The 23,060-nt window shown below is 43.2% G+C and overlaps 2 protein-coding genes across 7 annotated transcripts in view; both read right to left on the reverse strand.

Moving 5' to 3' along the window:
• Positions 1–580: 580 nt before the first annotated feature.
• LOC108236104 (cysteine protease ATG4D-like) lies at positions 581–6,038 on the reverse strand. 3 transcript variants are annotated; one of them, XM_017416558.3, is made up of 11 exons: positions 5,877–6,038; positions 4,369–4,610; positions 4,195–4,278; positions 3,901–4,074; positions 2,868–3,159; positions 2,719–2,783; positions 2,494–2,621; positions 2,278–2,356; positions 2,113–2,168; positions 1,462–1,581; positions 581–1,285 (listed from the first exon to the last, which is right to left on the reverse strand). In XM_017416558.3, exons 2-11 carry the CDS (start codon positions 4,550–4,552, stop codon positions 1,115–1,117), a joined length of 1,353 nt encoding a protein of 450 aa, XP_017272047.1. In that variant the 5' UTR covers positions 4,553–4,610; positions 5,877–6,038; the 3' UTR covers positions 581–1,114. The 3 variants fall into 3 exon arrangements, with proteins under 3 accessions (XP_017272047.1, XP_024861769.1, XP_017272044.1); XM_025006001.2 differs by having other exon boundaries at positions 581–1,266; positions 2,113–2,189; XM_017416555.3 differs by having other exon boundaries at positions 2,113–2,189.
• Positions 6,039–6,772: 734 nt separating this feature from the next.
• The window catches only part of LOC108236213 (microtubule-associated serine/threonine-protein kinase 1), a 54,215-nt gene continuing 37,927 nt past the window's right edge, over positions 6,773–23,060 (reverse strand). For 3 of the 4 annotated variants that reach the window (XM_017416719.3, XM_017416718.3, XM_037978615.1), the window contains 18 exons: positions 20,432–20,564; positions 20,291–20,358; positions 19,790–19,866; positions 19,423–19,631; positions 17,727–17,865; positions 17,496–17,628; positions 16,046–16,211; positions 15,825–15,926; positions 14,701–14,823; positions 14,391–14,500; positions 14,126–14,286; positions 13,803–14,032; positions 13,489–13,701; positions 13,184–13,413; positions 12,450–12,572; positions 12,243–12,376; positions 11,510–11,697; positions 6,773–11,399 (listed from right to left, as the gene is read on the reverse strand). In XM_017416719.3, coding sequence (XP_017272208.1) covers positions 9,844–11,399; positions 11,510–11,697; positions 12,243–12,376; positions 12,450–12,572; positions 13,184–13,413; positions 13,489–13,701; positions 13,803–14,032; positions 14,126–14,286; positions 14,391–14,500; positions 14,701–14,823; positions 15,825–15,926; positions 16,046–16,211; positions 17,496–17,628; positions 17,727–17,865; positions 19,423–19,631; positions 19,790–19,866; positions 20,291–20,358; positions 20,432–20,564 — 4,095 coding nt within the window. In that variant the 3' untranslated portion in view covers positions 6,773–9,843. The remainder of the gene's footprint in view (positions 11,400–11,509; positions 11,698–12,242; positions 12,377–12,449; positions 12,573–13,183; positions 13,414–13,488; positions 13,702–13,802; positions 14,033–14,125; positions 14,287–14,390; positions 14,501–14,700; positions 14,824–15,824; positions 15,927–16,045; positions 16,212–17,495; positions 17,629–17,726; positions 17,866–19,422; positions 19,632–19,789; positions 19,867–20,290; positions 20,359–20,431; positions 20,565–23,060) is intronic. The other variant, XM_017416721.3, reaches the window with a different exon arrangement.

Below are 23,060 nucleotides of genomic sequence, written 5' to 3' on the forward strand. Positions count from 1 at the left end.
TGACGTCAGAGTGATGTCATCTGATGACATCACTGGATGTTGCTCCAAAGTTTATAAATAGAACCACTTCTACATAAGAATTTTACTAACTTTTTTCTTTGCAGGTTCTTTCCAGGCATTCCATGTCTAACTTTTCTTCCCTATGAAGGGACTTTGTAACTTATCAAATCTAAATATTGCAGGACAGAAAATGTGATTTTCTGTCTGATTTTTAAAAAATATTTAGCTAATCCTTTTAATATTATTATTTTTTAATTAGGGTCAGGAGGTCTCCACCCTGACTTTCATCCCAACTTTAGCCCTGGGGGGGAGACCCGAGTGTGAGATGGGAGTGTGGGGGACCAGCGCTGTGATGGACAGTGCACAAACGAGACTCCCTTAGGAGTGGAGGAAAATCAGAGGGTAGCCGTGCCCTTAGGAGGTCACTTCTTTTTTCACACTTTTAGACACTCTCCTTTTCCATCCATCCATCTTTTTTTGCTGATCCTGGTAAGCAAAAATGAGATGCATCCCTTCAAATATGGATATGTTTGACCATTTTGAAACATAAGGTGACAGAAAAAAATGTTATGTACAAATATTTCTACAAAATGTGATTTTTATTTAAAGAGACATTGTTTAGTTTATTTACATTTAAATTTTTCTGTCAGAATCTTCTTTTACAGTCCATACTATGTGCAGCACATCCTCATACGCTACACGAAACCCAGAAGCTGCACTGTAACACTTCCCCTCAGTTTGTTCATGAAAGAAATCTAGTTATTTATACATTATTAATTTACACAGTTTAAATAAAATGACATCATGGATTTTTTTCTTAAGTAAACACATGAAAGCTTTTTCAGTTCTGAATTGTCTTAACTTAAGCGGAAAAACTAATTGTTCTTCAGCTGAAACAATAAATACAACAACAATAATGCAATAATGATAATAAAAAAAAAAATACAGCAGAACCTCGACTGAAATCCGACCCAGTTTATTTCACAGAACCGTCCTGACGCGGGTTGCGTTTAGATGTTGATGAAACGAGTTTCCTCCCATGATGTGGAGCTGCTACACCACTGCCACATAAAATAATAATAAAAAAACAAAAGATCTGGTCCTTTTTGATCGTTTACAGCATCACAAATTCGTCCATGCTGTTGGTGTCGTCACTTCTCCGTTTGCTCTCTCTCTGTCTGGAGAAGGTGCTGTTTGGGGATGTGGCGCTTCCCTCGTCCACCTCGCGTCTTTCTCCCTCTGCAAATATGAACATGGGGTACGTCTCTGCGGACGTGGAGACAGTCTATAAAAGACAGGAAGGTTGAACAACAATAAGATAATCGATGCTACAAATGTCATATTTGTTTAGCCACACTGGCTGCTACATGCTGTCCGTAATAAAGCAGCTAAACCCCAATTCTGACACGTTCCACAGTCACATCTTCAACAAACAGAGACCGAGGTGACCCCAAATCCTACCTCATTAACAGCCGCGCAAAGGGATTCAAACTCAGTTTGTCCTTTGGCAAAAAACCCTATGGTACAGCTGGGGTCCATGCGGGAGAAAGACATCTTCCTGGGATGTTTACAGTGAAACGACTACAAGCAGTGAAAGAAAAATTGGATCAGAAAAAGATCTGCTCTCAAAGAAATCTAGGCCTTGTGTGACCCATTTGTTTTCATAACTGAATACCTCATGAATCACTGGATTCATTTTAACATAACTCTCAGAAAGTAATCACTCAATGAACGTCTACAACTGACTGACTTTTAGGGATAGGCCAATTCAAGATGGCCTCCACAGGTAATCAACGTTAGCAAACACAAAAATGGCTACGACTCAGTCAGTTATGCAGACGTTGAAAATTTTAAACTGAGATCAAAGTGGAGAAATGACAGAGTGGGCAAATATCAGCTAAAATTTGATATTAGCTGATATTTGCCCGCATATAACTCAGCCATTTCTCCACTTTGATCTCAGTTTAAAATTTGGAATAAAAGGCAGCGGGCAACAAGCATCCCTTTAAGGAATGACCGGTCTTTAAACAAGTCAGACCCTGCTGAAGAGACAGGTGGAGAAAACAGAAAGTGAAAAAAATAAAAATAAAAAGTAGAAATGGTACCTCATACCTCTAAGGGAAAGTTCTCCTTTTTTATGTCCACTGTGGGCTGACAGTAGTGAGGATCTAAGTACAGCAGATTGTCATCTTGTGCAGAGCAGAACCAGAATGTAAATAAACACCTAAATGAAATGACTGTGCGCCATTATCATGCTGTTCGTTTCAGCAAACCTACCCTGGAAGCCAATGAAGAACAACGAGTGCTTTGGTCTGCCGCCGATAATTCCGATGCAGGACTCCAACTTCAACAGGTTCTGCAGAAAAGCAAAACAATTCAAGGACCAGTTTGCTTTGCAAGAGCAGCTGTAAAACAGTCCACACTGAGGGTAAATGTTTAATGACTGTAAACTACGCTCTCATAATTTAAAACATAAAAGCAGAGTTGACATACTTTGACGCAAGCGATGTAGGACGTGTTGAGCTCTTGCCCTCCGAGTCGCACGGGAACCAGGATGATGACGGATTTCCAGCTGTGAGGGGGGGGCCGTTCACACAGCTTCCTCACATCCTGCAGGTAGACTAAACGGAGACAAAAAAACAGAAAATGCCCGTTATCTTCTGAGGCATGAACACCTCCTGTTTTGAAGAGAAGATACCGTAATGAAACTACACTAACTGGTGCAATCTTGTGCGATGTACACGACGAGGCTGGGAAGATCCGCTGAAGCCACCACAGCTTTTCTGAAACACAATCGCATTAGCTCTCTGAGCTTTGGAGATGCATTTGAGACAACCCGAACTCTCGGTCGTCACGTCTCTTCTCACCGGAGGATGTGCGACACCGTGGACGGACCGTACCAGTCCCCTGCCTTCTTCCCCGAGCTTCTGCCCAACTCCACGAGCTGGTGTATCCCAAACGGAGCGCTGGGGTGGTCAGCGAACCAGGACACTATCCTTCTGTGCGTAGCCTCCATGGGCCTGTCCAGGAGGGAGCCCAAGCTCAGATTTCGGCCTCTTTTGTTCGAATCTGAAGCCCAACTGCGTTCTGAGCTGTCTGAAGACCGAAGCAGGTCCAAGTCATCTTTGACCGCGCAGTACCTCACAGACCAAGTCCAACCTGTGAAAGACGTGAAGAAGAGTTCATATTATCCCAGAGCCACAGCACTATCATTGACAATCTTTAATTAGGCCCCATCTACACTACGTCGGATATTATTTCTGTGTTCTTGCAGTTCTAATGGTAAGATCTCACTGAGCTGAGACTGTCGGGGACTAGCTGGAGACACAGAACTGTGAGAAAATACGCAAAGTTTCAATTGGAATCTCACTTAAAGATATGCTTGCATGAATTCTTGGCAATTCTCCCCAAATTTTGGACAAAAAGTACAGGTCTAGGTAAAAGGAAACTAAACTGAGAAGCATTCGAGAAAGGTTCCAGAAACCCGCGACAACTCCTGCAAGTTAGTGCAATCTGTTAGCGCTCAAAGTTGGGGGATGACTCTCAGCTACTACCACACCACATTTTAGCTCATTTTCTGTAAAACTGACTGAGCCACAGTCATTTTTGTGTTTTCCTAATGTCACTTGGCTGTGACGGCCATCTTGAAATGGGTTGCATCCAATAGTTAATCAGCTATAGATGTACACCCAATGATTATTTTCAGAGAGTTTTATTAAAATCAGTCTAGTGCAACTTGATATATTTTGCTAACAGACAGACAGAGTTGACTCCAATAGTTAGCAGCTAAGATTTAAACAAAGATCTCAATCTGTTAATCTGTCAATCTGTTGCAGACCACAAATTGATTTGTTCTAACTGTTTTTGGGGGGTTATATTTGCGGCCCTGTGTGTTGTCACCTGGTGGCATCAGGTGTAAGAGCAGGCATCGTGCCAGCAGCATCTGTCCTGTCCGTAGAACACAACCCCATCCGCCGTCAGTGGTCAGAGAGGAGCCGGGCAGTGGAGGGAAGCCTCGTCTGTACGTTAACCACAGGAGAGACGCAAAGGAGCGACGGAAGCGCTCTTTGTCCCCTGACACGGTTAAAGAGATCAGATTAAAGATGTCCTGGTTTTGGTACAACGAAACACACAGCTGGAATAAATCTGGACGAACATTTGATGGCGTTTGAGATAAGCAGGAGAGCGACTCACCTTCATTTCCGAGATCGTAAGACTTTCCGAGCATGTTCACAGGAGAGCTCTTGTTGAATTTTGCTTTCTGCTTCAGGGAAAAGCCTTAAAGAGAAAAGCCAATCCGAGTCACAAAAACAAATCAAAGCAAACAAATGTGCTGAACATAATAAGAGTCTGAATGGCACAGCTGACCATATTTGACACTGTTCCACGCCGACACTAGCTTGGATTTGAGTTTGCCTTTTTGCTCTGCTGGCCGATCCTCCCTGAACTCCTCTCGGCTCAGGGGGTCAGCTGATTCAGAGGAGAGGAAGTGCCAGTCGTCCATGCAGTCATCTGCACCATCGTTGAGAGAGGAGGTGAAGGTGGGGTTCATAGCAAGTGGAGATGACCGCGACTGAGTGAGAAGATTTGCTCCTTATCTCCACAGAAGCCTGCAGAGAAAACAACAAAGACCACCTCTCATCGTGTCCATGTGACTTAGTCACGCACAGTGAATTACACTATTTATCACAGCTCCCTCCTCAAGTCTGATGAGCTATTTAAAGAGCAGCAAATAATCTGTGACAGTAAGTGAAAACACATGTGATTGAATCACATGACTCCAGGAATTTAAGGTATTCCAGCTGCAGTCAGCCGTGCCTATCTCACTAACACTTTGTATCATTTGTAATGTCACATGTGGTTACAGCATACAGGAAACATTTTCGCACACCACTGCGTAGCTCTTCACGGATACAGAAAGGTTTGGTTAACAATTTAGTGAGAGGTGGACAAGGAAATGAAATGACACAGAAACAGACAAGTAAACTACATGAAAAGCCAACATGTAAAAGATTAGAATCATTTAAGAAACAGGACAAAAGTAAAAGTATGTGCACTAGAAAACAAATGATTAAATTTACAACACAGTTAAATACATAGATCACTTAGCTGTAAGTACTTTCTATACAATGTCATTGTTATTCTGGTGCATTTCAAAATAAAAGTTGTATCCTTTTAAAGGCCAACAAGATAAACTGGACAGACAAGAGATAATAATAAAAACGTTATCGCCACCAGCATTTCTTCTTTCAGTGACAGAAAATAAATTTTTTGCCTTTGTTTGTGTGTGTGTGTGTGGCTGTCTGATAACAAAATACCTCATGAACCACTGAACAGATTTTACTGAAACTCTCATAAATCACTGGACAGGATCTACAACTTATCTACAACTGATTAACTTTTGGAGTCAACATGATTTAAGATGGCTGTCAAGGCTGATCAACCTTAGAAAACACAAAAATGGCCACAACTCAGTCAATTTTACAAATATTGAGCTGAAGTGTGTTGTGGTAGTAGATGAGAGTCATCCCCAATACATACTCTGCACACTAACAGATTGTGTGAGATCAATATTTGAGCTCATTTAAAGAAATGTACTGCATCACTTTTTACAAATGAATGTACAATAATAAAAAGTTAGCTAAAACTACATTTTCAGTCTTTATCAAGTCAAAACAAACCTTGCATTTTTTAGAAAATCATCCAAAAATTCTAAATAAACTAAATAAACTGTAAAAAAACACAACTTATTATACTTGACATTATGCTGTTCCTAGAAGAAAATATGATTTTCACTACTCCATAAAGTGATTTAAATGGTCAAACAATATCTATGACAGAAGAAGGACAGTAACAGCCAGTAAAATACTATCTACCTTCATCTCGGCGTCGTCATTCTTCCTCTTTTAACGAGCAACACCTTCTGAGTACATTTAATCAGAACTACGGTCGATTTTTGTTGTGTTGCTGTGACTTTTTGACTCGGACCTCGAAGTGGGGAAGCGACAGAGCGGTGGTTTTTGATCACTTCCTGTTTATCATCGTCACGTGTTAGCCCGTCTGTCATTGGTCAAAGAAGGGCCAATTATATTGAGGCTTATTTGTCAGCGCGCATGCGCCATCCTGCTGAGATGTCTTTAAAACAGATATTTGAGATGTTCGCCTTGATTACTTGACTGGTTTTATTTGTAAAGAACGTATTTTAAGAATATAACAGTGTTGTTTCAAACATCACTCTTTCTGGGACAAAAAAGGTATTTTTTTTCCCTGTTTTGGGATCCCAGCTCAGACTGTAAATGATAACAGACGTCCGACTGGAACCCGGAAGTGAAGGCTGGAACAGGACCAGCTTTCCTGTAGGCTGGTTCTAGACAAGTTTATAAATACTTATAATATATAATATTTTAAGAAGTGACAGAGAAAAGGAGTGATGAATTCTGGATAGTTCTTCTAGATACCTGAAATGTTTATTTTGACTTGGAAGAATTGAATTAAGGATGCCTGCAGGACATATCCAGTCTATCTGATAAAGGTTAAAATGACTACTTTAAACATTTATCTTAAGTTTAATTTTTCCTAATTCAGTCATAGTTGTGGAGATCTTGAAATGTTATTTTAGATCTCTAATTCCTGATTAATAAGAATGCCATCTTGACTAGGAGGAGTAAAAATTAATAAAGAAGCATGGTTTGATTATATGTTACAACAGATTGCTATATACTGTTAAAGGAAGAGGGAAAAACAAAACAAAAAAAAAATAGAGGTTTTGAAGCATTTTAGGACATGTCTTTTTTATTAGACTTTTTCTCCTGCATTAGTCTTTCACAACAGTGGCTGGTAAATACGTAGCAAGGTCACAAAGAACAACTGTCAGAGATAACTGGTGTAAAAAAAGTCAAACACTGGGACAAAGATGGACACGACAGCAGTTTTAGCCTCCAACCTCAGACCGATGGAACGAGTGGCCACACAGATGTCTGATAGGCCTGGTATAGAAATAAAATTGAGATTTTTCAATGTGACCCTAAATAATGTCACTGGTAAAGCAAGAGTTTTCACTACATGAATAAATTAAAAAAAGTTCAATAAATACAACAAATATATATATATTAAAAAAACATTTAAAAATATATACATGAGTCGAAATAAATACAAATATTTGACACAACGTAAAGTGCAATTTTGTCACATCACACGCAAAATGCTGATGTTTAACTTCAAAACATTAGGTTTGTGTCTGCTTAAAGCACAACTACAATATAAGGAATAAAACTATGGCCGAAAAACTAAACTAAAACGGATGTAAATGTGTCCATCTCCAGGCAAACTGATCATCATAATCACAATCTCAACAGGCAGAAAGTATCAGACTTATTATGAGTCGCACACTAATTTGTAACCCTAAACCCTCTGGTGTCATGTGACATGTTGTCCACAAGGTGGCGACCTAAGACAGCGCTGTTGCCTGGTGTCCCCAAAAAAACACATTTTCTAACGCACAAAACCCGAACAGGACCACACCACTAAGACACTCTGAACAAATCTACTCCGGGATTTAGCCTACTGAGTTTTCACTGACGGGGATGCTCAGATTTAAGGGACCGGGCATCAATGGATTGCATATTGTTCGACATTTAAACACAAAAACAACAACAACAACAAACAAAAAAACAAACAAACCCTTATTTCCAAATAAGAACACTGGCACTTTCCTTCACATTTAAGATTACACAGCAAACTGTTCTTCTACAAAAGTATGAATGAAAGAACACATTTTTATCTCTAAGTGCTATTTTCAATATGCCTCTTTTAGCCTCATCACATCACTGTAAGCATATTTATATTTTAGCCTACAATACATAATTACACAGTAGACTATGGTCAGCAGACACAAAATTTAAAACAAAATGTTTGCTTGGCTCTTTGCCTACATATATATTTATATTCCTCTCATTTAGACCACAGTGTAAACTTAGTAATTGGAGACACCAAAACAGAAAGTGACATTGGCAGCACATTGCATAGTGTCCCTGTGCAAGTTCATCTACTCTTCCTTTTCAGTCAGCCCTTAAACAAACCATCTGATCAACCATCTCACTCCATCACTGCTAATGTTTTTGGTCTCTTGGTCCAGTTTCTGGTACGTTTGTTGTACTCTTCAGTGCATCATACATGAAAAATCTTAGTGTTTGTCCCCCTTTTTTTTAGTTAAAGAAGTTTAAGAGGGGGGAAAAAAGCATAGTGTGTGTCGGGTTAAAGTGAAGGGGGAATTTGCGGCGAAATTACGAACAATTACTATCTAACCTGTTGTAGATAGCTCTTTGAACGACCTCAGTTTGGAGGACTACTGAACGCCATTTTATAAACTTTTACATTGCCGTCAATTTCACATTGCATAGTTATATTTACACAAACTTTTAGGGTTGTTTTCCGAGCCCCAGAAGCAGCAGCAGCTAGCTGTAGACATCTCGTTCAACCTGGGTCACTTCCAGTTAGAAGAAAGTAACATTCCTTGAAGGAAAGATCTTAAGTGATTTGATAGCACTCAAAATATGTGATGGGGATGACTCGCAGCTACTAAAACACCAAATTTTAACTCAATATCTGTAAAGGTGACTGAGGTAAAGCCATTAGTCGATTAGCTGTGGTAGCCATCTTGAATCAGGTTGACTTGATTCAATGTTTACTTTCTATGAGCTTCAAATACCATTTCTGACAGAATAATGGTGCAATGTAAAACCGACAGCATTGTAAAGGTTTTGAAAATGGTGTTCAAATAAACTGCTATGAAAATTTTGAGAATTCATTTGTTTTAAGACGGCAGCAATCCACTTTGGGCTAGTCGTTAGCCCATCAGTTTGGCCAGAATTAAGCTTTATTGCTCCAAAAATTAGGTCATTCAAAGAGCTATCTAGTTAGCTAGCTGGCACAGTGAACCTGATTGTTATAAAAGAGGGGAACAAAGTCACAAATATATGAATATACAGTAATTATCAATTGCAAATAGACATATTCTACATTTTCTTATAGCGCAGCAGGGCCAAAAAAAGCAGCTGTTTAGCAGAATAGGCAGCACACAGTAGTTTGAGCCTCTTTTTCCCCTTTTAACCAACTGTTCCTAAATGCAGATTTAAATCAGATGTAGGTTTCAACAATATTTTTGCTTTCCTAAATGTTTGCAATTATTTTGATGACTGCTTTTATACTTTGCAACTACAAATGCAAACTCTGCATCATGCTTGTGTCTTATTGCTGGAAGTGATTACACTTTAAAAACCAAATGGGGGTGCAGTTGCTCTACTGATCAGGTGTCTACGACAGCAGGTAAGATATTAATGGTTCATAACCCTTCCCCAGAACCCCACATCAAACTATGTGAACTATCCCTTTAAATGGAGTGATCTGAAATGCGAGTAATGGTCATATTTCTAGTCAGACCTCTACTTGTTTCCACTCAGGTGAAAGTTGGTGTTAAGTTGAAAAGTGGTTCACAGTGTTTTCCATCATTTCTTCATTATTTTCTTCTGATTTTTTAATATTCATTGTGTTTTTTTCCACAGTCAGACATGCATTAGGACTGATATGCATTTGTTTGAGCAATATACACATGTTAGGATGAACATACAGTACAGATCTACATTATGACACCATGTGCACGTTTTCCACCAGGAGCTGACGTGTTTTCGTTGACATCTTGTCTACAAGTTGTTTATTTGGTGTATTTTTTTCTCTCCTTCAGGTATTTATGCCCCCTTCCCCCTGTATAAGTCATGATATGTCAGTATGACGCTACAGTAAAAGGCATTACACGGGTTAATTTCCATATTTAGATATTTGTTTTCGTCACGAATGATGCTTGGAGCTCCGGGTTTTATCAGAGTGAGCCGTGCCGGCATTGCCTGAAGCCGAGCCTGGACCCCCGCGGCGGGCGCCACCGGATGAGGCCTCTGCTTTCCCCCCCGAGCCTCCCTTCCTCTCCTCGCTTGTCTTCGAGGTGTCTTTCGCCTTGCCCGCCTCCTGCGAGCCCCCTTTCATGGGCCCCAGGACCGTTTTGGCCACACTCGTGAGCTGCGTGACGAAGCTGGCTTTGTCCCCGGGGGACATGGGTCGGGACTTGTTTAACGGCGGTGAGACCGAGGAGGGGGACATGGGGTTTTCTTCCAGGGCTTCCAGGCGAGCCCTCTCCTCTTTGGGGCCTCGACTGCTGACTGCGGACCTGTCGACTCGGTGCCTGGCTGAGGAAGGGGGTTGAACCTGGGCTGGAGATGGAGCTGCAGGTCCTTTGGTCTTTGTCGCTTCGGTTGCTTTATCACTCCCACTGACTCCTCCTTTCTCTCCAACCTCCGGGCCTTTGCGATGTCTGGACTGCAAGTTAACTTTGTCCCCCCCTCCAGCACCTTTTTCCTTCTCTTCTGTCTTTTCCTGAGCTTTAGCTGAGGGTCCGCTGTCTGTCTTCTGCTTGGCGTCTTGTTGCTGGCTCTTTGATGAACCTGGAGTTGAGGTTTTCTCACTGGGTTTACCCTGAGAGGCCGCTGCCTCACAACTTGAAGCGTTTGGAGGTTTGTTCCCAGGACTGGACTTGGCCTCTCTGTGTGAGGGACCGGACTTCAATCCGACTGCAGCGGAGGATGAAGTCTTACTCGTTTCTGCCACAGTGGTCTTAGACTCTGCTGGGGGGACTTTCCTCTCGCTCTGTGACCCAGCGTGCTCGGGCGTCGGCGTTACCGTCGCTTTCTCTTTATTTGTCACGAGTGCGTCCCTGCTGAGCGGCGACTCCTGCCTCCCCAGCCTCCTCACCTGACTTAGGCCGCCCACCTCTGCTCCCATCGGAGGAGAAGGAGAGGAAGACGACGACGGAGACGGAGGAGCGGGGCCGTTCTCTCCTTCGATCTCGAGTAAACTCTGCAGACTGTGCTCACAGTGGAAGGACTCCCTCCTGTAGTCCCCGTGGGCCACCTCCAGGCTATGCTTGCGCAAGGACATGCCCCCTGTCAGCGGGGATGGCGACGATGACGAGGACGAGGAGGAAGGCAGCATGGGCGCCCCTAGCTTCTCTGCAGACTGCACCCGCTGCAGCAAGGGGGACCTGGGCGGCTCGGCGCTCTTGGGCCGCGGGCGAGCGACAGGGGGTGAGGAGTGCAGCTTGGCGGGAAACGTTTGGGTGGTGTTGGAGCTCCCCACCGTGTGCCCCGAGAGCGGTGGCGGGGAGGAGGTGGTCGGGGACGGGGTGTGCGCCAGGGGGGACAACGGGATGTTGCCGGCGGACTTGCAGCGTGCGGAGCGGTACTGTCGGTGGAGTTTGGGCGACAGGCCATGCAGGGAGCTGGGCCTCATGTGGTGAGACGGAGCCGGGGAGTTGGGGGTGCTCGACGCCGGGGAGCTGCTCTGGGAGGACGTGCCTGAGGAGAGAGGAGGAAACAGCTTTGAGTGTGACTAGCAGCAGTGCGTGGTTTTGTTCCTCTTTTATAAAACAAAAATTTGGGGTTCATTTTCGTTTTTTCTTTCTAACCCAGGTAAGAGGATTCCAGTGTGGAGCGGTAACTCTGCGTGGGCGAGCGGGCGGACAAGCTGTGGGTGGGGGATCCTGGGAGGCTGTCTCCAGAGGACAGAGAACGGTTCAAAGAGGAGAGGCTCCGGCTGGTGTGGAGCAGGTTGGACTGTTTTGTGATTTTCCTGAACAGGGAGTTGCGTTTCTTACTGAAAGGTAAAAAAGAGACAAGGTGAGGATAAGATCTTCTACCCTAAACAGTTTCTAAAGAAATTCTGAAAGGTGTCGACGCAGCTACTGCAACATGAATCAACTTTCTTCTATAAAACCCAACAGCAATTTGGGCTTTTTATTTTGTCACAATCTTAGGTGATAGATTGTGATGTTTGACTGTGGGAAAGAAACTCATTGCTGCATGTATTTATACAGTGACAGTTCGGTACAGACCTTCTGAACGGGCTGAGTTTTCTAACGAACTTCACTAAAATCCAATTGTTGTGTGTGTAGACTTTTTGTTTTTTGCACATTTTGTTTACTCTGTTCAATGAACAGCTACTAAAAGTCACAGCACACTGATCTCAGTCAAGCCATATGTTTTGATATATTGTTTTCAACGCTGTAAGAGGATGGGAGAATCAAGAATCTGGTCAAAAACAGGAGAACAACAGGTGAAAAACAATAACGGTGCTTCAATGCTAATGCATTAGCACCATCAATAAACAATAGAAGAATGTATTTCTAAATCAGAACGCACTCTTGTCCCTCCTTGACTCCTGTCCTCTTGTTGCGCCGTGCCATCTTGGATTTGTAGCTGGACTTGCGTGCAGGGCCCACTCTTATCGAGGTGTTCTCAAAGGGAGTTGTCGTGACCGTCACCTTGTTTCCACTCTGCGGACGACACATTCAAGCCCATTGCTGTACGTGCACATTCGAAATAGATTTCAGTTCAAAAGGCTCCCACCTTCAGGATGAGCTCCACCACCTCTGTGTGGACCAGACCATGGACCGACTCCCCGTTCACGTGAGTGATGAGGTCACCAGCTTTGAGTCCAGCCTCCTGGGCGGGGCCTCCATCCTCCACATGCTGAGACAGGAAGAGGCCATTTTAATTTGTACTCACTCTATGAACACATATTCACCTGAAAATCGATCGTTTACATACAGAGGGAGACGATGCTCCACATCATCATTAATTTTCAACAACGTATTGTCAGAGGTGACAGCTGTATCGGAAAATTAAAAATATCATAGCCTGAATGAAACTCTCAGAAAGCAATCACCGGATGTCCAAAACTCTATATTAATTGAGCTAAAATAAGATAAAAGCAAATATACTGAGCTACAGTTTGATCTGGTAGTAGCTGAGGGTTCAGAGCAGACACTGTAAATCTTGTTCTGACAGATTTTTCTGGATCCTGTGATATTGCATGATCTCACATATATGCTATTTTCAAGATTTGACCAAAATGACTACAATGCCATCATAAAATGATTTTAATTTAAAATTCTGTCATGAAAGGCAGAGGGTGATATGCATTCTTTTCAGGAATGCTGGGTGATTTTGAATCTCAAAAAGTGAAAAATGAGGTACGGATGCTGATTTAAGCATGTTCAGCTGTGCCATAAAAGACAAGCAGGACAGTAGTAGAACATCTTAGAGCCATGGAGAACTCGGCACATGTTGCGTGTTCTCACCCAGACCATGTGGTGCAAGCTGTAAACATCACTGTCTCCGATGTAGACCCGGATCGCTCGGAGGGTGAAGCCGTACTTCTTCCCAGAGCGGTGGATGGTGATGGGGGAGTGCAGGACGTTCACCGTGGGGCAGAAGTCTCGGCTGGGGGAGGAGTCACGGGACGAGGGGTTGGACGAGACGGAGTGAGGAGACATGGGGCTCGGCAGAGGGGATGCGGCATGTTGCTCCACTGAGGAGAAAAGGCTGGAGCTAAAGTAAAAGATTTTTTTTTTAAAAATGTGTCTAAAATGACGTGTAGCTTTACCTGCTGGAATGATGACGGACAGCGCCGTCGCAGAGGCAGATTTGATCACTTTCGTTCCCGGTCGCGACATGTGTTTTTCGCCCTCCACTGAGAGCTGTTGGTGTCGGACCCTCCGCAGCACCAGGTCTGTGGTAGCCCCGCGGGGCCCCTGGGGGTCAGGAAGTCCCAGACTTGGCAGAGGCAGCGATGCATCAGCAGGTCTCAAAAGTTTGTCTGTGACAAACAAAGTGAAGGAATAAAAGCCAGTAGTGGTTAGACACTCCCTATGTTCGGATTACAAATTATGCTTCTTGTTGCGTCACACCCCCTCTTACCTCCTGCGGTGATGCCGTTACCATCTTTCGACAACGTTTTCGGCTCTTCCAGGGAAGCACCTCTGGTCTTCACAGGCGGCTGCTTGCCCGGAACAGACAGCTCAGAGTCCAGCTCCAGGGGGGAGGCGAAGCGGTACGTATCCATCAGGGCAGAGAAGCGTCTGCGGGCCCCTGACGGCGGGCTGGAGTCGCTCTCGGTGAAGAATGACTCGGAGCAGGACAAGCGTTTCCTGGAAAGAAAAAGGAAGCAACTTTTAAAGCATCACCTGCAGCTGTTAAAAGCATTCAGCGAGACTAGGCGGCGTGATGTTTTTCCCACTCACATCTCTGGAGAACCGGTCCTCCAGCTCTTGTCTCTGAGGGTGACTCCTCCCAGGCTTTCTCTCTTGGTCGCCCGGTCCTCTCTGGGGACTTTGTGCTCCCGTAGAGTCACAGCGTGAGGTTTGTGCTCCAGCTGAGACAGATGCTCCATGCTGCTGTACACCTTCAGGTCCACACAGCATTTCAGTTAGTAGTTTTAGGCAATGCTGATGAAAACAACAACAACAACAACAACAAAAAGAGTTTATACGAGTGTCAGGGCTGGACCTTGCTGAAGCGAGGGGAGCAGGATGAGAAGCGGTGGATCTCCACAGGCTCATCGTCGTTGGTGTCGTCTTCGTCGTACGACTGCACGTGATGGTAGCGCTCAGAGCGGGCTGGTGGTGAGCAGAGGCAAGGCGTTTTAAACCAACATAAACGCAAAGCTGCAAGCCCCAAATAAGGCCCCGCGCATATGCTAAACTGACACATTCAAGCCTAATAATTCACATTTCACTTTCTGCATTCAAATAGCATGAAAGACTTAAAACGAGTGTTGTTGTTAGCTTTTGCAGCACGCCCTGCGGGGCAAACTTACTGTCAAAATAACTGGTGTCTTCCTCTGACTCCAGGTGAGGAATGAACTCTGCTTTCTGTCTCAGCAGGCTGTTCCAGTCCACCTCTGTGAAGAACGAGTGCTGCTTGACTTCAAAAGCACCACCTGGAGGGGCAGCGGAGAGGGAGGAGGAGGCGGGTGCACGCATAAGAAAGGAGCAGGTGGAAAAACAGATAGCCCGCAGAGGTACTCTGACCCTGACGGAACCTGACGGATTCAGGTAAACTGAGCCCACGAGCTGAAATAAACGGCAACAGGTACTCTTCTGGGTCGGCGGCTAACATTCAGGGGTGGGTGAGCACAAAGAAAACTTCGGGTGGTGGAGGAGGAATTTATATGTTTTATCAAAGGGACCTTCTGAAGTGGGGTTCTGTGGAAGAACAATTAATATCTCACCTGATGTAGACTGAGTTTAATTTTGACAGATTAACACAAGTCATTAATATTTAGATATATTGAATTAGAATTTCTAAATATGCAGCACTAATTTAATCTGTTTTTATTCTTTTTGTCTTCATTAATTCTTTAACTATGTTTTTGGACACGCGTGTCCTCTGGCACCCACCAGAGAGTGCTGCATCACCCTCCACACCCCTACTTCCCACGGCCTTGACTTCTGCCATCCTAAAACAACTCAATCTCAAATCTTCAAAGTGGCTCATGGGAATGCTGCTTTATAAACCTTTATATCACTGTCAGTTTCTCGTTGCACAAGTGTTTGCATAGAAATCCATGATTGTTTACACGTGCAAATAGCAGCAGCAGCTAGCTGTAGCAGCTCCAGCGAAGTCTGGGATGCTACCAGCAGGAGTTGTAGTATTTCTGCAGCAAAACCCATGTAATGCAAAACTGACGGTACTATAGAGTTTCATTAAATATGTCTCGTGGTTCATGAGATGTTTTACTAACAGACAGGTGAGCGATAATAACCGTTTTTCCAGTGAGTCTGCATTTAAGTCTTTTACTACACACAGCTGTAACAACATAAACGCACCTTTTTTCACTTTTAGTCCATCAGGAATCCACAAGTTCCTCTTATAAAGTTAAAAAAGGGGGTAAATAAAAAGTGAAGAAAAGAGCTTGAAGGTTTCCTCCAGAACACTGACCTGTGCCCAGTCGCAGCAGTGGATTTGTCTGCAGCAGAGAGGAGATCAGGTGCTGCGCATCGACAGGAAGCGCATCATCCCCTTCTGGCCACACGATGTCATCTATGGCAAACAGACAAGTAAAGTAAAGACGTGAGGAGATTTTCTAGAAGAATGCTTGTTCGAGGCCGGATATCTGGTTTATTCATTGCAAACGCCCAGCTGGGGGTTGTACGCCTCACCTGTAATGACCTGCCCGAACAGCTCCTCTGGAGTGTCCCCAAAGAACGGCACACAGCCCACCAGGAACTCATACAGGATGATGCCCATCGCCCACCAGTCCACTGGCTTCCCATAACCCTGACGTAGAATGACCTCCGGGGCGATGTACTCCGGCGTCCCACACACCTGAAAGAAATATGCTCACACTGATATTCATCGTCTACATTTCTTCTTCTGATGATTCTAATAGTGTGACTGCTGAGTCAGTGGTTAGACTATTATTTTTCCTGTTTATATTTTCTTTTGTTAGATACTAACTATGTCCATAGACTTTGTGCTATTTTAACATATTTAAACCATACTTGCTCTCTTTTGTCTTTTTATGCTACCTTGTGCCACTTTTAGTTCCCATTATGCTACTTTTAGCTTTTAACTACTGTTTTGCTACTTTAAAATACTGGTTTGGTCGTTTTAGCTAATGTATTGGCTCATTTTTGCCTGTTTTCAGTTTTGTCAGCAAAGCCATTCAGCACTCAGCATTCACATAGCTTTTTCACAGACAATGCATTTTCTTCATTTCAGGTTGGAGGTGCAGTACTGTAAGGAGGCTCCTGTCTTGCCAAATAAATCACCTCAGACATGCCAGGACTGGATGAAAGCCTCGATGCGTGTTTTCATGTGCAAATGCACCGAACGCTAACAGATTTCTGGCCGCCGTTATGTGCACAGGAGAAATAATGAGGCTCGGATTCAAAGCATGCGCTGCCGAATGAAAGGCTCGCAAATATGAGCAGTACTTTAAAAAGAGATACCCTCTGATTGCAATAGCCGGGGAGAGAGTGCTCTATTGTTCTGCCTACTGGTGATGGTCTCGTTTTATCAGGCTTCAGAAATGCCCGTCACACAATGAAAGGGAATATCTTTCCACAGAAATGAAAGACATCAAAGAACATTTGATACTCAGACTTCGCGAGGATTGGACTGAATGTGAGCGGTCCACATTGTGCGATGGCCAAAAAGACCGATTTGATCTTTATAATTTACATGTGACAATGATTATAATATAAACTAGAAAAGTTCTGAAGAAATCTTTAAGGAGCACCTACCTGGAATTTCAACATGCATCAGTTTCGTCTATAAAGCCCGACTCTTATTTTGTAATAATCTAAGCTGACAAAATGCAGTTTGATGTATAAATTGCATAAAAAGTGTAAAGAGAAGGAAAATCTGAAGAAAGACAGAAGAGAGAGATGCTGCCAGTGGCTTGTTAGGGTCACCATGGTAACTACACGCCTGTAACAAAGGTGCTTTATTGCTTTAGTACCCTTGATGATAATTCTTTAAGATTCTGAATAAAAATAAGACTTGTTTAATTGATAATTAAACAGCTTCAATAAAAATTTTTCCTGACTTCTTGTATTTTTTTTTTTTTGCTGAGAATACAGCTGTGAAATGATAATTCGGTCCTACCTGTTTATCCAAAAACTCCCGTGTGTCCTTCTCTATGTGCCCTTCATACAGGTTGGTGGTCAGGCTCATTAGCCCTATCTTAGACAGACCAAAGTCAGTCAGCTTGATGTGGCCCATCGAGGTTATCAGGAGACTGAGAATAGAAGCAGAGGAACCTGTTTAAGCTTTTCTGTTCAAACAGCAATGAAGCAGAGGTTGAGTTGACCCTGAAACATTTGGAAGGGAACGCACTTGTCAGGTTTGAGGTCTCGGTGCACAATGCCGTAGTTGTGTAAGTACTCAAGTGCCAGGACCGTCTCTGCGAAGTACATGCGCGCCATCTCCACAGGCAGAGCCCCGATGTTCTTCAGCAAAGTGGCACAGTCACCGCCTGAAGAGAGGAGTCACCGTTTGATCAGACAGTACGATGACGTTCACAGTACCACGGATGTCTCCCGGTGACTATTTCAGTTTCCATTCAGTTCGGAAGACCAGGTTCTGTAAACTGTGGTGACTGCTCTTTGAGTCATCCTGCACAGAACACTCAATGACATGGAGGAAATTACCAGACACTTGGAGAATAATCACCCATCGACTCAAAGAGGCCTGAAATAGAAAAACCATGACGCGACTTGCCCATGTAGAGGTCACAGTTACTCTGTTACCTTTATTGCAGGCCAGTAATGTTGGCTTTGATGTCGTGACTCTGAAATCTGCCAAAAAACAGTCCATGCTCAAATATCTGTATGTACGAAATTTGAACTACATATTCTTGAGCTTAAAAAAATAAGTTGTACTGTTTTCCTTTTCCTAATTGTTAAGCTACAGTCATGATAAGGTTTATATTTTTATGATTAACCGCAGGAAGCATTATAAAGAAATTTGATACAGATCACAGTCTGAACAGCCTCAAGACAAGTGGTGCTGAAGCTTCTAGATGTCTTTTAACTTGACAAGATCAAGAGCTGTTAGAATGGAGCTTAATTGGTCTAAAAATATTCACAAATGCATACAACGAGACTTGTATGAATACAATAAGATCCACAGGCGTACAACAAGATTTGTAAGTGGACAACATACAGTAAGTTTCAAATGTGTAGGACACAATGCATACGTCAGTAGTTACAAATAAGTAAACAGTTTCTCAGATTTACACTCTTCAAACTGCACAAGTAGTAATACACTACGCAGCTGCAGATGGATCGGTCAACACGAGCGCATGGCTCAGCTTGCCTGTGCTTACGACTTTAGAGACTTTCTTACAGCACCAGATTCACAAGTGAGATGATGCTTTCAAGGCTGGAGAAAAGTTTGGATATCTGAGTATTACCAGATTTACTGGGCTATTTTTGACTTGGCCCAGTAGCCCATAACCACTATATTAAAGACATGCGCTTAAATTAACATTACTGAATTCTAAAAATGTTCACTTTTTAGACTGAACTGCTGAAATAAAGTCATTTAAATGGGTAGGTTCTTCTTTTTCCGGAAAAATAAAAACTCCCTTAAAACTGACGAGAGCAGCGCTTTAGCCTGCGTTACGGGACAGACCATAGACATTATATATGTAGACACCTCAAAGACTGGCGCTGTCTATTGGAGCTGACCACAGACATAAATATTATATTAATTAGTGCTGGAGAGCGTCCTGCGTCGCCACCATATTGGATGGGTCTCTCCTCACTGTATTATATCAGTGTATTGTATGTATAATTCTGACCCTGTGTGGGTCACAGAAAATTCACAACACATTTAAATTTGTGCACCCGGTTGAAAAATCATAATACTCTGGATAAAGAATGTTTTAAATAAATCATTAAACTGTGACACTCGTGGCCATGCTGAGCGGATGTAAACCTCTGACTGCAGATGAATGTTTGTAACAAATATTGTTCCACTGGTTTTTCTGTACGCATGCAGGTACAGATCTCCAGCTTCACACGCTCACCTTCCACGTACTCCATGACCATGCAGAGGTGCCGGCGGGTTTCGAAGGAGCAGAACATGGAGACGACAAAGGGATTCTCTGCAAAGGTGAGGATGTCTCGTTCCACAAAGGCCTGCTGGATTTGGTTCCTCAGGCTCAAATTCTGCTTGTTGATCTTCTTCATGGCGAACCGCTGGCGCGTCTCCAAATGGCGTACCAGGTAAACGGCACTAGTTCCCATATAAACACACACACACGTGCATATATTAGATTTTTCTTTTTTGCTTGTATTGATTGAAAAACACCAGTCCGTGTGAGTTCCAACTGCATAAAATCACAGCATCCCTTGCATGTAAGGAATGCGCCTGCGGATCGAAAAGCTACTCACCCATAGGCTCCATTACTGATCAGCTTGATGGTCTGAAAGTCTGCCTCTCCTGGTGGCTTCATCGCTCGAATCTTACCCTGTAAGAATCACGGATCAGATGTCATTAGGATCAGAACGTCATCCACAACTGCAAAAGAGCTGATTCCACATATTAAGAAGTCGGTACTTCAGGTGCTGCACATTCGGCTCTACCCCCCCCCCCCTCCTCCTGGAAGCCTGCCTAATGCTAAAAGGAAAACCCAGAGTTTCACGGAGGAGGGGAGGGATATCCTGTTTGCTGAATGTCAGCATGAATTAGCTAAATTAGATGGATTAAAGCGTGCATGCCAAGTCTTTGATGTTAAATTGCCAGAAAAAGTAAAAAAAGAAAAAAAGAAGGAAACCCAAACTCCTACAATTCCATTAACCCTCTCCACCACCTTGTAAATGTGTAAATCTAATTTTGAGCAGCAGCTAGAGCCGCTGCCCTGGAGGACTGATCAGGGCTGTTTCGGAGCTCACCTCCGTCGAGTCATCCGTCTCGGGTGTGACCGGTCCCTCGCTGTCGTAGCTCTCCAGGTTTACCATGTCTGACAACAAACAGATGACTCGTTCAGCTGGATCTAAATTAGAGACCTGCCGTCCACCGTTTGTGGCCCTCACCTTCCAGCGGGTCTCTGGTGAGTCCCAGCTGGCTGACGATGTAACGAGGAATGTCCGTCTTCATCAGATGACCCTCCTTGGCGTGGTCCTCCGCTGCCTCCAGAAGATGGTAGAACTCCTCGGGGTTAAACTCCTGGAAACCACAACAAAATGTTTTGAATCTGTGGAGCTTATTAAATAAATGTTTTTAATATTGATAACAAAGAAGGCTGACTGAAAGTTGCAGAGGTAAATGTGCCTACAATCTGCTCTGCTTCCTTTTAAATAAAAAAAATATTACCAAATTTATGTCAGGAACTGAGCTTCTATTTAAAGTTAGTTCAGATCTTTTGAAAGGGGGTTCTGTGGAAAGGTTATGAACAATAAATATCTTACCTGTTGGCGCAAGCTCTTTGAGCGAGAAATAAAGTATCATTTTGTCAGATGACCTAACAGCTAGTCTGAATTCATAAACTTTGACATCACCGTTGATTTCACATTACACAGATATTTACAACGAATTCTTTGGCTATTTGCAAGTGCAAACAGCAGCAGCACCTAGCTGTAGCACTACCAGTGCAGTCTGAGGCACTTCCAGCAGGAATATCATCACATTTCCACAGCTGTGGTTGAGTTTATCGAACAGCATTTGCATCAACCACTATAAAATCTTTGAAATTAAGGTTGTTTTAAGATGGCAGCTTTTAGCTTGTCGGTCCAATAAGAAGTGAACTACTTCTTCAAACTGAGTTTGTTCAAAAAGCTATCTACAGCAGGTAAGATATTAATTATTCACACCTTTCCACTTTAAAGCTTTGTTTCACAAGGTTTCATAATGTGTCTGCATCATTCTCAGATATGATCCGTCACATCCCTCCTCCTGCTATACTTACAAAATTTTAAATTTTTTACAGTTGTACTAGTTTGTAACCCTTTAAAATTGTTTGTATCTGCTTTAAAGAGGATTGCAGCAAAAATAGATTTCCCTACAACTCCTAATAATGTACAAGAAAAATTACGGGGGGGAAGCCTAAATATGAATCAGCCAAGGGAATTACTCAGTACTGCATATCTAGACGTGTCGATGTAAAATAAGGTTTGATGAGGTGCTTTTATCATATGCTGTAGGAAAAGAAAAGAGTAAGAATTCCAGTCATTTTAACTCTCAGATAAATCTCTGGTTTCAGACAGAACTGTCATCATGAACGGCGCCGGTGATAAGTGTGTGTTGATGAACGACTGCGGCGTTCTTCTCAGAGCGAGTAAATCTTTTACTCAACATTTCTCTGCGGCCATTTTCTACCGTTAAACTTCGTCCATAAGAAGGTTTTACCTTGTCAGGTTTTATTCGACATCAAATACACAAAACTAAGGTTTTTTTTTTTTTGCAAAAGCAGAAGCCCTTTAATGAACCACTGCTCTCAGTATCTAAGATCTCCTAGGGTTGCCACGACAACTGAACACTTCTGATGACAGCCGATCTGGTCTGGCGCATCGGCCTGGAAGAATTTGAGCTCCTTTCTCTGCGTCAGCTGACATTTTGGCAGGTTTCTTCACACGACCCACTCGCTTCCCGTCCTTCCACTTTTAACTAAATCAGGACTTTCACTCGGCTATTCCAAAACCTTAGCCCAGCCCTTGTTTGAACACACTTCAATGGGTCAACGTGATTCAGTTCACAGCAGGTCTTCTCAGATTTTTCCTCCAATGCTTTCTGACAGGAGTTCCATTAATGACTGCAGCTCAACCTGGCTTGTAATCAGCTAATTAGGCCCACATCATGACACTGTCACCACCATGCTTCAAGGATAAGATCACATTACTAGACATCACACATTCCAAGCTCATCCCACCGATTAACATATTACATGTTAATGTTATATTACATGTCTATAATATTTTGCGTCCTGATAAATAATATTAATTTGCTGGTTAAATTTATTTAATTGGGGTTTTCTGTTTCTTCCATCGTGTGTTTTTGTAAAGTTTATGTTTCCAGTCATTTATAAAGAAAAGCAGGAAATTCTAAGGGCTTCACAAACTTTGCCTCACTACTACGGTACCTGCATGTGCCACAGTTCTTAACCTGTGAGCTAAACTTAGCATGATGATGAGCTATTAGCGAGGATATCACAGGATAGGTGAGGCTATCACTGGGCTGCGGCTGTTGGAGACAAGTGGCGACTCAAAGTTGCAAGAAAATGGTCAAAATCTCCACTGCAGACTCACTGAACTCTGAGTGTTTGCCACCAATCGACTCACGTGAGGAAACTGAGAATCCCAGTGATCATTTTTGAGACATTCAGAGACGACTGTCTTTTGCCAACTCCCCCCAACAGTCGAAGCCCAGTGAGATACAAGGAATCCTGTAAGCCAGGGGTGTCAAACTCTGGGCCTAGAGAGCCACTGTCCGGAAAGTTTTTGTTGTTTCCTGCTCCAACACACCTGATTCAAATAGTTTAATTACCTCCTCACCATTAAGTTCTCCAGAAGCACGTCCACAAGTCATTCATTTAAAGCAAGTGTTTTAAAGCAAGAACACATCTAAATCATGAATGAGAGTGGCCCCCGAGGAATGGAGTTTGACACCTTTGCTGTAAGCGCTTATTACTCACGCTCATTTTGACCACCTAACTAGTGCGACTCTCGA

The sequence above is a fragment of the Kryptolebias marmoratus genome, linkage group LG12, assembly GCF_001649575.2.
Source record: "Kryptolebias marmoratus isolate JLee-2015 linkage group LG12, ASM164957v2, whole genome shotgun sequence".
NCBI lineage: Eukaryota > Metazoa > Chordata > Actinopteri > Cyprinodontiformes > Rivulidae > Kryptolebias > Kryptolebias marmoratus.

Bases quoted from the DNA above. Each gene is read 5' to 3' on its own strand.
- LOC108236104 (XM_017416555.3), bottom strand. From the start codon at position 4,552: ATGAACCCCACCTTCACCTCCTCTCTCAACGATGGTGCAGATGACTGC. The intron at 2,190-2,277 runs GTAGGTTTGCTG...GCTCTGCACAAG, and splicing joins GTTCTTCATTGGCTTCCAGG to ATGACAATCTGCTGTACTTA. The intron at 1,582-2,112 runs GTATGAGGTACC...CACTGCTTGTAG, and splicing joins AGGAGAACTTTCCCTTAGAG to TCGTTTCACTGTAAACATCC.